Source organism: Gymnogyps californianus, chromosome 1 (assembly GCF_018139145.2).
Source record: "Gymnogyps californianus isolate 813 chromosome 1, ASM1813914v2, whole genome shotgun sequence".
Lineage (NCBI taxonomy): Eukaryota > Metazoa > Chordata > Aves > Accipitriformes > Cathartidae > Gymnogyps > Gymnogyps californianus.
In genome coordinates, this window is record NC_059471.1 from 16,834,614 (window position 1) to 16,847,058 (window position 12,445).

General features: G+C 40.0%; 1 protein-coding gene across 1 annotated transcript in view; it reads left to right on the forward strand.

Moving 5' to 3' along the window:
- Positions 1-11,052, forward strand: part of AASDHPPT (aminoadipate-semialdehyde dehydrogenase-phosphopantetheinyl transferase) — a 34,848-nt gene extending 23,796 nt beyond the window's left edge. The window contains exons 5-6 of the mRNA XM_050914884.1: positions 3,666-3,743; positions 10,443-11,052. Of these exons, the coding sequence (XP_050770841.1) occupies positions 3,666-3,743; positions 10,443-10,613 (249 nt within the window). The 3' untranslated portion in view covers positions 10,614-11,052. The remainder of the gene's footprint in view (positions 1-3,665; positions 3,744-10,442) is intronic.
- The last annotated feature ends 1,393 nt before the right edge of the window (positions 11,053-12,445 follow it).

Consider the following 12,445-nt stretch of genomic DNA (forward strand, 5'->3'; position numbering starts at 1 on the left):
CACACTTTGCTCATTTTAAAAAGGTGAATTTGTTTAGTAGTAATTAAATGTTTACTAGCCCAGTGAAGAGTGATACAGTATTTGTGTCAGGGTGTTAATTTAGGATGGAGAAATTATTCCAATGATGATTATTATGAGTAATTCTATATGCGTCATTTACTTCCTTTGAAGAAAATAAACTTCGAGAATGAAGTACTAGTTAATTTCAATAAAAGTGGAAGAAGTTGATCAATAACAATTATGACAAGTTTTATAATTTAAAGAGATAAACATAAGTTTATAATATAACTGTAGCGGATCTGATATGTGGAAAAAAAATCCTAATTACTGATCTGCAAAATGTTAAGTGTATTCATGACTCTTTCCGTATTGGTCCCAGTTTTGTACAGTTAATCAGGAAGAATGGCTGGGTAGCACTTATTGGAATCTATTAAAGAAGAATCTTAAATGAGATGTAAGACACTTCTATTTTGGTCCCTACCTCAATTTTGGACACAAGCAGTTTATAAAGGAAGCACCCAATTTATCCTAAACCTCACTCAGGGATTAAGAATCACGTGGCATCACTGCTGCTACACAAATAATTGTTTGTCTTTTTTTCACAACGAATATTTGCTTGGTTTCTCTATATGCAAACACATTGGTTCCAGAATATGAATTTCAAACTGAGATTACCTGGGTCAATTTGAAACATATTTAGTAATTGGTGTTGGTGTGCAACTGTAATGGAGTCTTTCACCCTCAGTAAGAGAAGTTAATCCTCTTGTATTGTCAGGAATAAATAGGAATGAAATCTTTTACTTCTAAGACTAGCTAATCCAACTGGATTCACACAGCAGTCAGTTCTGCTGGTTGGGAAGGTACAGTTTCCTTGTGATCTGTCTGTTGTTGAGTGAATCCAGAACGATTTGAATCCCAGACACATCATTCTGCTGAGCCTTTGAAATGAGGTCATTGTAAGTCTCAGTGTGCCTGTAGCTTAAACAGCTCTAGTAACACTTTGGTTCTGTGCAGAGAAAAACAAAACCAAATTTTGATCCATTATATGTTTTCTGGTTTATAGAGAGGAATCTTAACAAAACAAAGGTAAAGGAATTCCTCCTTTACCTCAGAGGAATTCCTGTACGGTTGTCCTCTTTCTCTTTTTGTTTAATCATCTATTTCCATTTAAGAAGTTGGATTTATTTTATGAGGTGGTGTAGCAATATCTCCAGATGAACAGGGAAGCAAGCTGATTTGCTGGTTTTTATGGTTTCAGTATGTTTCATTAACTCCATACCTTAAGGTTTTTGCTGGCCACTAGTAGGGGCCAGAAAAAATCTCCTTCCCTTCTGTATTTGTTTTGGATTTACATTTCTCTGAAGCAGCAAAGATAAGATGAAGGGCATAGTTTGTTATGTTTTATTGTAAGATGCTGAAAACTCTTTTGTGATCACAGAGGATACGTGAAGTAAATGAGTCAGAACCTTCTGAATTCATTATCCATTGGGCAGGGTCTCTGCAGGGGAATGGTCCCTGTTATCTAAAGAGTCACTGCCTGTTAAGTGCAGCTTTGAGCTGACAAAAATATTATTTTATTAACAATATGTAAAAGACTTTATAATATGTTTATAGTTGCACAAACAAGAAGTAATACCTAAGTTCACTTCACAACAAGAAATTTCTGTGCATTTAGCTTAAAGCTGTAACACAGTTGTTGGCAAACTTCTGACTACAGATGTAGGCCGCTGCTGAATGTGCTGTGCTGTGTCCTCTATTCTCATCAGTCTTTAACCTCTTGAACATGCAAAAAATGAAAGAAGGGGGAAAATGAAGTGATGAAAAACTGGATGTAGTCATTTTTCCGTCTAGACAAACACAAAACACTGCCAGCCTAGAACTATATAAATTGTTTAGCAATACTTGATCAAACATCTAATTTTCGTAGGTTTTTTTTATTTTTGAGGAAGTTATAAAATGTGCATGATATGTACAAATGGTTAGATTTCATCAAACTTGAGGTAGCATTCTTTAGGCTTGACTTATTTTCAGTCTTGTACCCTAGTAAAGGAACGGAAAACCTAGTAAAATACTTCGTAGTAAGAACACCTATAGCTCTTGCAGTCGTGGGAAATACCACTTACACTGCAGATTTGTTAGTGTTTCTCATGTGCATTAAATATTTCTCCTAATCTAGACAGGATTGAAATAGTTGTTCTCTTACTAGTGCTTTGCAGAAAGGTCAAACAATATGAGCTTGATGTTTTTAAGTAGGTGAGAGAGACAAAGTTCACTGCTAAATCTGTCGACTAGGCACAGTTTTGGTGCTGAAGAGATCAAAGTAAAAACTCAGTTCTACTCCCACACCAGCACCTATCTGCCAAGACACCCACGTCTTTGCCAGTAAAGTCACCCAGCCTTATAGTTGTACTGCTGCTACACATGACTAAAGCAGCTGCTGTCTTGGCTGAGTTGGGTTGAGTAGATCTGAGCTAAGCATCTTGGCGCTTTTTTTTTATATACAGGGCTGTTTGGGAATCACAGAAGTGGTATCCTTGCAACTGACATCTTTGAAAATCCTATATAGTAGATGAACTGTAGAGAAGCCTAATGCAGACTGACAGCATTGTTTTAGAAGACATGTTCCCTTTTTTCCCCTTTTAATCTAAGCAACCAACAACCTGTCAGAGGAAATAGGACATCATGATGCTTTCTTTATATTATAATATAGTGCAGTTAGAGTATTTCCCAAGGAAGTAGAAATTGGAAGTTCAGTCATACCTCCCAGGAGAATATCCAGATTACTAGCTGATTTTCAGATTAATGATGATATCTATATTGTTCATTTTTTCTAGGTAAAATTCTTGTTATTCTTGATTTCTGTTTTAGAAAGTTTGTGCAGAAATTATTTGAAAATTTTTGGATAAAGAAACAAGGAAAACATTATTTCTGCCCCCTTTATAGATACTAAAAAAACCAGCAAACAGGATTATGACTTGACTATAGAATAAATGTTATTCAGAAACAGTATATAAATGTATTTTTTCTGAAATGAATTGTTTAGGATGAATTCTTAGCCTTTCTGGAGGAAAACACTTCTAAACAAAACTATTAAATAGATAGATTATATTACTAAATATATAGTTATATATCTAAAAATGTTTTTTTGAGGAAAATTGATTTGTATTTACACAGAGCAGTGCTCAGACTGCCGTGTCAGAAATTTGAAGTTGTTATCTTACATGCTGTCTGAAGCCAAGAGTGAGAGAGTCATTGGTTTAAGTTTACACTTACATTGTTGTTTTTCAGAATACCTCCCAGAAGTTCACAGTTCATCTCATTGGAAAACAGATAGCTAAGATGGGTTATATGGCTTGTGACTTAGAAGGGACTAGTAAAGGAATGCTCTAAGGTCACAAACTTGAATATAAATATCTACAAATGGGTGAGATGATGGTAACCTATAGTAACCAGTTCAGCCCTGCTAACTTTTTAATGTATCTGCATCCTTGAGCTCTCCAACAAAACTACCAGAAAGGACTATTGCTTTTTGAATGTCATTATTTTAAAGTATTTTAAATGATGTTCTACTATTGTTCTGAACCGTATTCTAAACATTTATATAGCCTTTGCTGGAAACAGAGTAAAGAAAATGCATTTACATTGCCATTTTTCATCTTTACTAGGAAACCCGGTTAGATGACCATCATCATGTTGCTGTGGCTCTTGGGAAACAGGAGGGATTTGGACAGAACTATTCTGATGTAAGAAATTATGAAACGTTTTCAGGTCTTGGTAACTAATCACTTGAACATAAACTTTGTCTGATGCTGTAGCTAAAAGTGTGTTATCTCAGATGTAGGACCAAGGAGAAAGCTTATCGTAAGCACAGTATTAACCAGATTGTTACCTCTAGTTCTGTTGTGCCTATTTCAGGAAAGGTCTGGGAAGGAGAAATGGTTTCAGGACAGCAACAGATGATGTCAAATCTGGAATGTATGTGTTATAGCATTCGGTGTGTTCATTCAAGAGAAGATTAAGTGATTGTTGTCACAGCCTGCTAGTACTCATGTGGGAAAGATGGTTTTCACAGAGGGAAATGGAGACAGTGAACCAATCTACACTGCTAAACTAGTACGGCATCTCACCAAGTTGATTTTAATGGGGGACTGTCAGTGCATTTATCCCAGAGCAGATCCATCTCTCAAACACCATATGACAAGATAACCCTTGAGACAAGCAACAACAACCAACAGATGGAAAGAACAGCAGTGTTAGTCTTCATTCCATGTGATCTCTCTATTGAGAGAAGCAACAAAGCTACTTAAAAGCTTTTCAGGATTTTCTGTGTAATTTAACAAAGACCTGGGTCATGAAAATAGCAATAAAAGTCAAATTTGAGGCAGACTGGCAAGTTGTAGCCAAAATAGCCAGACAGTCAGCAAAGGAAATTGTGAAAAATTGCCAGGTTTGTCTGTGGTGTTTTAGTTGCTCACAAGAAAATGGGTTAGTAGTTTTCTGTTACTTAGATAAAAAGATTTTGCCAGGAACTAGAGAAAAAAATAATTAATATAGGGATGGATGAAAGCAGTCATGCACACATCTATCATGGTCTTAAAGTCTGAGTCTGTGTTCATGGATAACACAGAGAGGCAGACCTTTTAACTAGTATTGGCTAGATTAAAAAAAGAGGTATAAGCTGCCTTTGAGGATTTATTGTGGTAAATCAGTGCTCAAATATTCTTTAAGAAAATGTGTGCATTCTGTTTGACAGGACATACTTAAGTTCCCAATGGGGCTGCATATCATCCTTCCTACAGGAATACTGATAAATGTCAGTCTGAGGTGAAAAGGAGGTGGCCATTATTTCTAAAGACAGTTACCTAAGTATTCTACAAAAATCCAGGATTTTTAAGTATTGACCTTCACCATCACTGTCACACACCTTAAAATTATCATAGAAAGAATAGGCATGGTATCAAGAGTTATGATGAAAAGTCTTTGAATCGGGAAAAGTCTCAAAGGCATACTTGTCCACTGACTAAATTTATGATGACCTAAATTTCATTAGCTCAATTCACTGAAAAAAGGTCATTTTAAGTAGGACAAGTGAGCGTTCTGTGACTCCCCAATACAGAAATGAAGTGAAAATTTCTGTACTATTGCATTGTGCCTTTTCAGGACTCTGAACAGGAATGTGGAGGAAACGAAAGTGGCCTTCTCTCTTTCTAGCAGAACTGTAAAAAAGGATTCTATGTATTGCTAGATGTGTTGAGAGGAAAGGGTGTTCTTCATCTTAGTTTAAAAAAATTGAGTGTGTAGACATGCAGTTGCTTCAGGATGTCAATGCTTGTTTCTGTTCCCTCTCTGCTATTACAGGAGTAATTAATTATGTCCTGTTTGCAGAACATGTACTTTCAGTGAGCTTTCTTCCCAACCTGATAGCAAGTACCTACAAGTCACAGGAAAGACCAATTGTTACTTTAAAGTACTATAAATTAAATTCTCTAGTGTCAAGAATTTTAACAAAATGTCTGCGAGTGATTGCTATATGCTTGAAGAGACAGAACATTTATCTGCGCTCTTACCTAGATCTAGACAGTTATCTGAGGCAGGTCTCAACAAAAGATGGCTGAGTTTATAATTCTTTATAATTCCTATGTGGGCTATAAAATATCTTTTCGTCTATCACTTGCTAAATTCCACAGGACTTGTGATGAATTCAGTCAGAGCACACTTGTCTTCAGACAAGCATGTGCTGAAGTTCAAACTAGATCTATTAACAATCTACCACCTCTGAGGCTTAGTTCATATTTGGTATGCATCTGTGATGTCACTTGCATGGCTCTAGGCGCAGTTCCTGCAGCTTTACCTCATCTCCAAAATGCCAGATGAACAGGAATGTCTTAATGCCACGTCACTTGTGTGAGGTTATAAAGTGACAGGCAGCTCAATTAACTTGCTTTCAGTCTGCATTGGACAACTTTGAGTTTTGCTGTGCTGTTACAACAAACACAAACCATTTTTTTGTCTCTCCGTTTATTCCTAACAGTAGCTTACTGCTCAAATACTGAAACGGCGAATATACATTTTTGCTCTTTTACCTATTTACTGACCTGCCTTCATTAATGTGACAGGAAGGCATAACAAAATCAACAGAATGGGCCTTAGGTGGAGTCACCTCCAGCACTTGCATGTAAGCAAGCAAGTGCCTACAAGGCACCATTACGGACAAATCCCCCAAACCCTCTCCAGGAACTAAGCGTGCTGGGGTGCCTCTCTAAAGTGCCTGTACACTAGTGCACACAGTATAGGGAATAAACATCATGAGTTAGAGATCTGTGTGCAGTTGCAGGGCTACAATCTTGTTGGGATCATGGAGACGTGGTGGGATGCCTCCCATGGCTGGAGTGTTGCGATCAAGGGGTACAGGGTCTTTAGGAAAGATAGCCTGGGAAGATGCAGAGGGGGAGTTGCCATTTATGTGAGAGAGCAGCTAGAGTGCATGGAGCTGTGCCTGGGGATGGATGAGGAGCCAGCTGAGAGTTTATGGGTTAGGATTAGAGAGGACAGGTCAAGGTGACTTTATAGTGACTGTCTGCTATATGCCACCTGACCAGAAAGAACAAGTGGATGAGGCCCTCTACAGACAGATAGGAGCAGCCTCATGTTCACAGGCCCTGGTCATCATGGGGGACTTCAACCACCCCAATACCTGCTAGAGGGACAACACAGCAGGACATAAGCAATCCAGGAGGTTCCTGGAGTCCGTCAATGACAAATTCCTTCTCCAAGTGATAGAGGAGCTGATGAGGAAAGGTGCTCTGCTAGACCTCCTACTCACCAACAAGGAGGGGCTTGTCAGGGATGTGAAGGTCAAAGGCAGCCTTGGCTGCAGTGAGCATGAGATGGTGGAGTTCAGGATATTGGGGGCAGGGAGGAGGGTTCATAACCCTGGACTTGAGAAGAGCAGACTTTGGCCTCCTAAAAGATCTGCTTGGAAGAGTCCTGTGGGATAAGGTGCTAGAGCATGTCCAAAGGACAGCAAAGAATCTGGTGAAAGGTCTAGAGCACAAGTGTTATGAGGAGCGGCTGAGGGAACTGGGGTTTGTTTAGCCTGGAGAAAAGGAGGCTGAGGGGAGACGTTATTACTCTCTACAGCTACCTGAAAGGAGATTGTAGTGAGGTGGGGGTCAGTCTCTTCTCCCAGGTAACAAGCGATAGGACAAGAGGAAATGGCCTCAGGTTGTGCCAAGGGAGGTTTAGATTGGATATTAGGAAAAATTTCTTCACCGAAAGGGTTGTCAAGCATTGGAACAGGCTGCCCAGGGAAGTGGTGGAGTCACCATCCCTGGAGGTATTTAAAAGACGTGTAGACGTGGTGCTTAGGGACATGGTTTAGTGGTGGACTTGGCAGTGTTAGGTTTACAGTTGGACTCGATGATCTTAAAGGTCCTTTCTAGCCTAAATGATTCTATGATAAAGACTCACAGGAAGCGGGGTCTAAGAAAGCTGCTTGAATATTCAAGGATCACCTCCTCCAAGCTCAAGAGAGTTCCATCCCAATGAATATGAAGTCAGGCAAAAATGCCAGAGGCCTGTGTGGATGAACAAAGAGCTCCTAGCCAAACTCAAACACAAAAAGGAAGCATACAGAGGGTGGAAGCAAGGATGGGTAACCTGGGTGGAATACAGAAACATTGTGTGAATATCTGGGGATGAAGTTAGGAAAGCTGAAGCCCAAATGGAGTTGAATCTGGCCAGGGATGTCCAAGGCAACAAGAAGCGCTTCTATAAGTGCATAGGAGACAAAGGGAAGATTAGGGAAGATGTGGGCCCTTTGCTCAATGAGAGAGAGGCCCTGAGTACACAGGCCATGGAAGAGGCTGAGGTACTGAATGCTGCCTTTGCTTCAGTCTTTATTAGCAGGACTGGCCTTCAGGAATCCCAGGTCCTGGAGACCAGAGGGGAAGGAGCAAGGAAGATGTACCCTTGGTGGATGAGGATCAGGTCAGGGAATACATAAGCAAACTGGACGTACATAAGTCAATGAGCCCTTATGGGATGCACCCACAGTGCTGAGCGAGCTGGCAGATGTCATTGCCAGGCCACTCCCAATAATCTTTGGTTGATCATGGTGACTGGGAAAAGTGCCTGCAGACTGGAGCAAATGTCACTCTTATCTTCAAGGAGGACCCAGGGAATTACAGGCCTGTCATCTTCACCTCAATCTCTGAAAAGGTGGTGGAGCAGCTAATTCTGGAAGCCACTTCCAGGCACATCAAGGACAAGGAAATCATTTGGACTAGTCAGCATAGCTTCACCAAGAGAAAGTCATGCTTGACCAACTTGGTAAACTTCTACAATGAAATGACTGGCCTGGTAGATGAGGTGAGAGCAGTGGATATTGTCTACCTGGACTTCAGTACCTTCTCCTTCTGACACTGTCTCTCATAAGATCCTCCTAGAGAAACTGTTGATGTATGTACTGGATAAGCAGGGAGTGAGGTGCACTGAAAACTGGCTGAACAGTTGGGCCCAGAGTGTGGTGATCAGTGGCATGAAGTCTGGTTGGAGGCCAGTAACTAGTGGTGTACCCCAGGGGTCAAAACTGGGTCCAGTCCCGTTTAACATCATCACTAATGATCTGGATGGCATCATCACTAATGATCTGGATGATGGGGCAGTTAACCTCAGTAGGTTTGCTGGTGAGACAGAACTGGGAGGAGTAGCTGACATGCCAGGCAGTCATGCTGCCATCCAGAGAGACCTCGACAGTCTGGAGAAGTGGGCTAACAGGAACCTCATGAAGCTCAACAAAGAGAACTGCAAAGTCCTGCACCTGGGGAGAAACAGCCCCAGGCACCAGTATATGCAGATGGCCACCCAGCTGGAAAGCAGCTTGGCAGAAAAGGCATTGGGGGTCCTGGTGGACACCAGATTCAACATGAACCAGCAATGGGCCCTTGCAGCAAAGAAGGTGAATGGTATCCTGGGCTGCATTAGACAAAGTATTGGCAGCAAGTCAAGGGAGGTGATCCTTCCCCTTTACTCAGCCCTGGTGAGGCCACATCTGGAGTGCTGGGTCTGGTGCTAGGCTACTCAGTATAAGAGAGACATGGACATACTGGAGAGAGTCCAGCGAAGGGCCACAAATATGAAGGGACTGGAACATTTCTCCTGTGAGGAAAAGCTGAGAGAGCTGGGACTGTTCAGCCTGGAGAAGAGAAAGCTCGGGGGGATCTTAGTAATGTATCTAAATACCTGAAGGGAGGGTGCAAATTGGACAGAGTCAGGCTCTTTTTATTGGCATCCATTTACAGGACCAGAGGCAGTGGGCACAAGCTGAAACACAGGAGGGTCCCTCTGAATGTTAGGAAACCTTTTTTTTTTTTTCACTGTGAGGGTGACCGAGATTGCCCAGGGAGGTTGTGGAGTCTATCCTTGGCAATATTCAAAAGCCGTCTGGATGTGGTCCTGGGCAACTGGCTCTAGGTGGCCCTGCTTGAGCAGGGGGGTTAGACCAGATGACCTCCAGAGCTCCCTTCCAATGTTAGCCATTCTGTGATTACCAGATATCAGTATTCGCTCCCCGAGAAGTTAACAGGACCTTAGTCTGCATCAAAAATGTGTCAGTTTGTGTGATGTACAGAACAACCCCACTGCAGAGTAGCCCTGCTGAATTCTATCAAGTATTAAACATTAAGAATATGTTGCTTGAGCAAATGCTGAATTTAGAAGGATCAGCTATATTCATGTTCGATTCATGCAGCTGTACTATTTGCCCTGCTGTTTGGACAGAATTACACTTGCAGATAGCATACAGCAGGCTGCACAGTAACATGCTCAAAAAAACCAAACCTTTTTTCTTTGAAATGTGATTTTTCTTGAAGTGATGGGAACTAATGCAGAGACCATAACACTCTCATCTCCAATATCTCAGTCTGCACTTAATCTGGATTTAACACTGGGAGTTGTGGGTTGATGGTGACCACTTTTGTCGTTAAGTAGCATGAGTTTGACAGAAGCATGCACAACTCCAGTGTTTGCTGGTGTTAAAAAGTATGAATAGGCACACCTCTAGCGGAATAAATCCTCATGCTATCATCTCAAATAATCATGTCTGCTGGAGAATGAAGTACAGTTTGTTTGTTTGGTGGGTTTTTTCTTCCTTTTTTCTGGACTTAAACACTCATTCTGTGGTATTTGCAGCATTCTCTATCCCTCGTTCCTTCCGTTTTCTGAACTGAGTTTCAAAGAAAAACTTGCTTTTTCTGTGTGGCCTGTTACATGCTTCTGTTAGTTACTGTATAGCCTAAATTAGGGACAGTGACATTGGTCTCAGCTGGAGTATTTTCTTTCTTCTTCAGTAAGCAATGTGTATTTCAAACTGGACAGGAAATACTGGAGGAAGAAAATGGAGATTTATTGATTCATGTAATACTAATATGTATTTTCCTTAGGTATATTCCATGGAGCCTAACCAACCACAGTTCACATTATTGACTTTTGAAGATTTAGTTGCATCTGGTATTCCAGTTGCACCTGAGGATTCTGCATATTGGGATAACTTTTGTTCTAAGCAGGAGAGTCCAGTGAAACAGAATTCACATTCAAGATCAGAATGCTTATAAGAAAAAGAAACTTGTCAAAGTTTATATGCTGTTACTCTGTGATTCAGAGTGTGGGAATAAGTGCCCATGTGTAAATGAAACATTTTTCCTTATTTAAACTAACAGTCTGATTTTCACCTTTTTAAAATTGATGTTCTTTATCAATATCTTAAGATGTGTGTTTCCTCACTGAAGGAATTCTGAGTGAAAAGTCTAACCTGGCCACATGCTTTTTTGCTTCTCCCTGCCTGTGGTTCTTACACTTCAATAATTACCCATGCTAGGAACAGGGATCAGAGCTACAATAATGTTGTTGATTACTTAACAAGTGTTTAATGTATAAAGATGTTTCCATACTTCATTTATGCTGAAGCTTAAATTATGATGCCTTTTCTCTTACAAAAATAATAGTTTTATTCTCAGATGGATGAATAAAGCCAGAAGAAATGGTACAAATCTTTTTGCTGTTACTGTATGGTGCAAGTGTTTTGTACAGCACTTTGTATTTATATAATAGCAGGCTGAAGAAGTCTGAATCTTAGTAGTCTTGGAACTACATCTGTGCAAAACTAGTTTGAGGCAGGGAATTAACTTATAAGTATTTCATATCCTTTTCACTTACGATCTTTGTTAATTAAAGCTTCCTGTATGTAACTTGGGATTTGATTTTTAACAGTTCTTTTTGTATTTTTTCCCTCAGCAATAGATATGAGCCAAATAGCAGTTCAATTTTTCTAGACTTGCATTTACATCTGTACTGTCCTAGACACTAAGCCGGGGGGGGGGGGGGGGGCAGGAACAAAAAAAAAAAACCAAAACAAACCCTATTTACTTTTTCCCAAATAGTCTCATAACATCTGAAGACAGAATATTTTATTGTCTTACAGTGAATTAAAATTTCTGGAGATCTGTAGATCTTGAGTGCACCTTTAGAATATTTTGTAATCTTTTTGAAAACATATCCTATTTTGTGCCATTACCTGTCACTTTTCTTTCTAGAAGTCATAGATACATTATGGTCCGTCTAAATGTAAGGAAACATACTGAACGGAATGATGTTCACAACTATGAAGAGTTCATGTCTGTCCTACAGTTAAACATAGATCTTTGAATTCAGGTGTGTGTACAACTGGGCTGCACCCTGTATTCTGACTAAAGGAGAATCCACTTGTAATGTAACCATTGAAGCCATGCCTTGTTACAAAGATAAAGAAAAGTTTTAGAGAGAGAAGGATATGAGTTTTACAATATTACACAAGCTTTTGGAGTTTTGCTGTAGGTAATTCTGAATTCAAATATGCTGTTAAACTTTCCTACTTCTACCAGTTCTGATTAATATTTTTGTTTCCATTTCAATGACTCTGTCATCTTGCATGCTAATCATAGTTTTTGGTGTTTTGCTTTTTTCCTCCAAAACTGCAAATCAGTGAAGCAGTGACTCTTCTCTCCAGACTCCACAGGGGTTAAATTAGATGTTCAGTAACTTAATCTGAAGTTAACAGAAATAGAGTAATTTATATACAACTTGTAAGTCAAGTATTCCAGACTGGTTTTTTAAATGAAATACAACTTAAGATAAATAATTGGCACTCCATAGAGGCCAGAAAAGGCTATTCAGTGGATATGTAATGGTATCACTTACTGGGATAGGGTATTTTTAACTGATTCAGTTGACTCCGTCTTATTCTGTTCTACCTGAAGTGTACTGTAATCCCAGAAGGGCAAGCACATGAAGGTGCTTAAGAGCTGAGATAACTAGAAGCATCTCCAAGCTGAAAGAAAGGACTTGTTCTGCCACAGATTTAGGAAGTCTGCAGAGTAAGGAGGTCTGTTCAGAGTATGAGGGGTGGAGA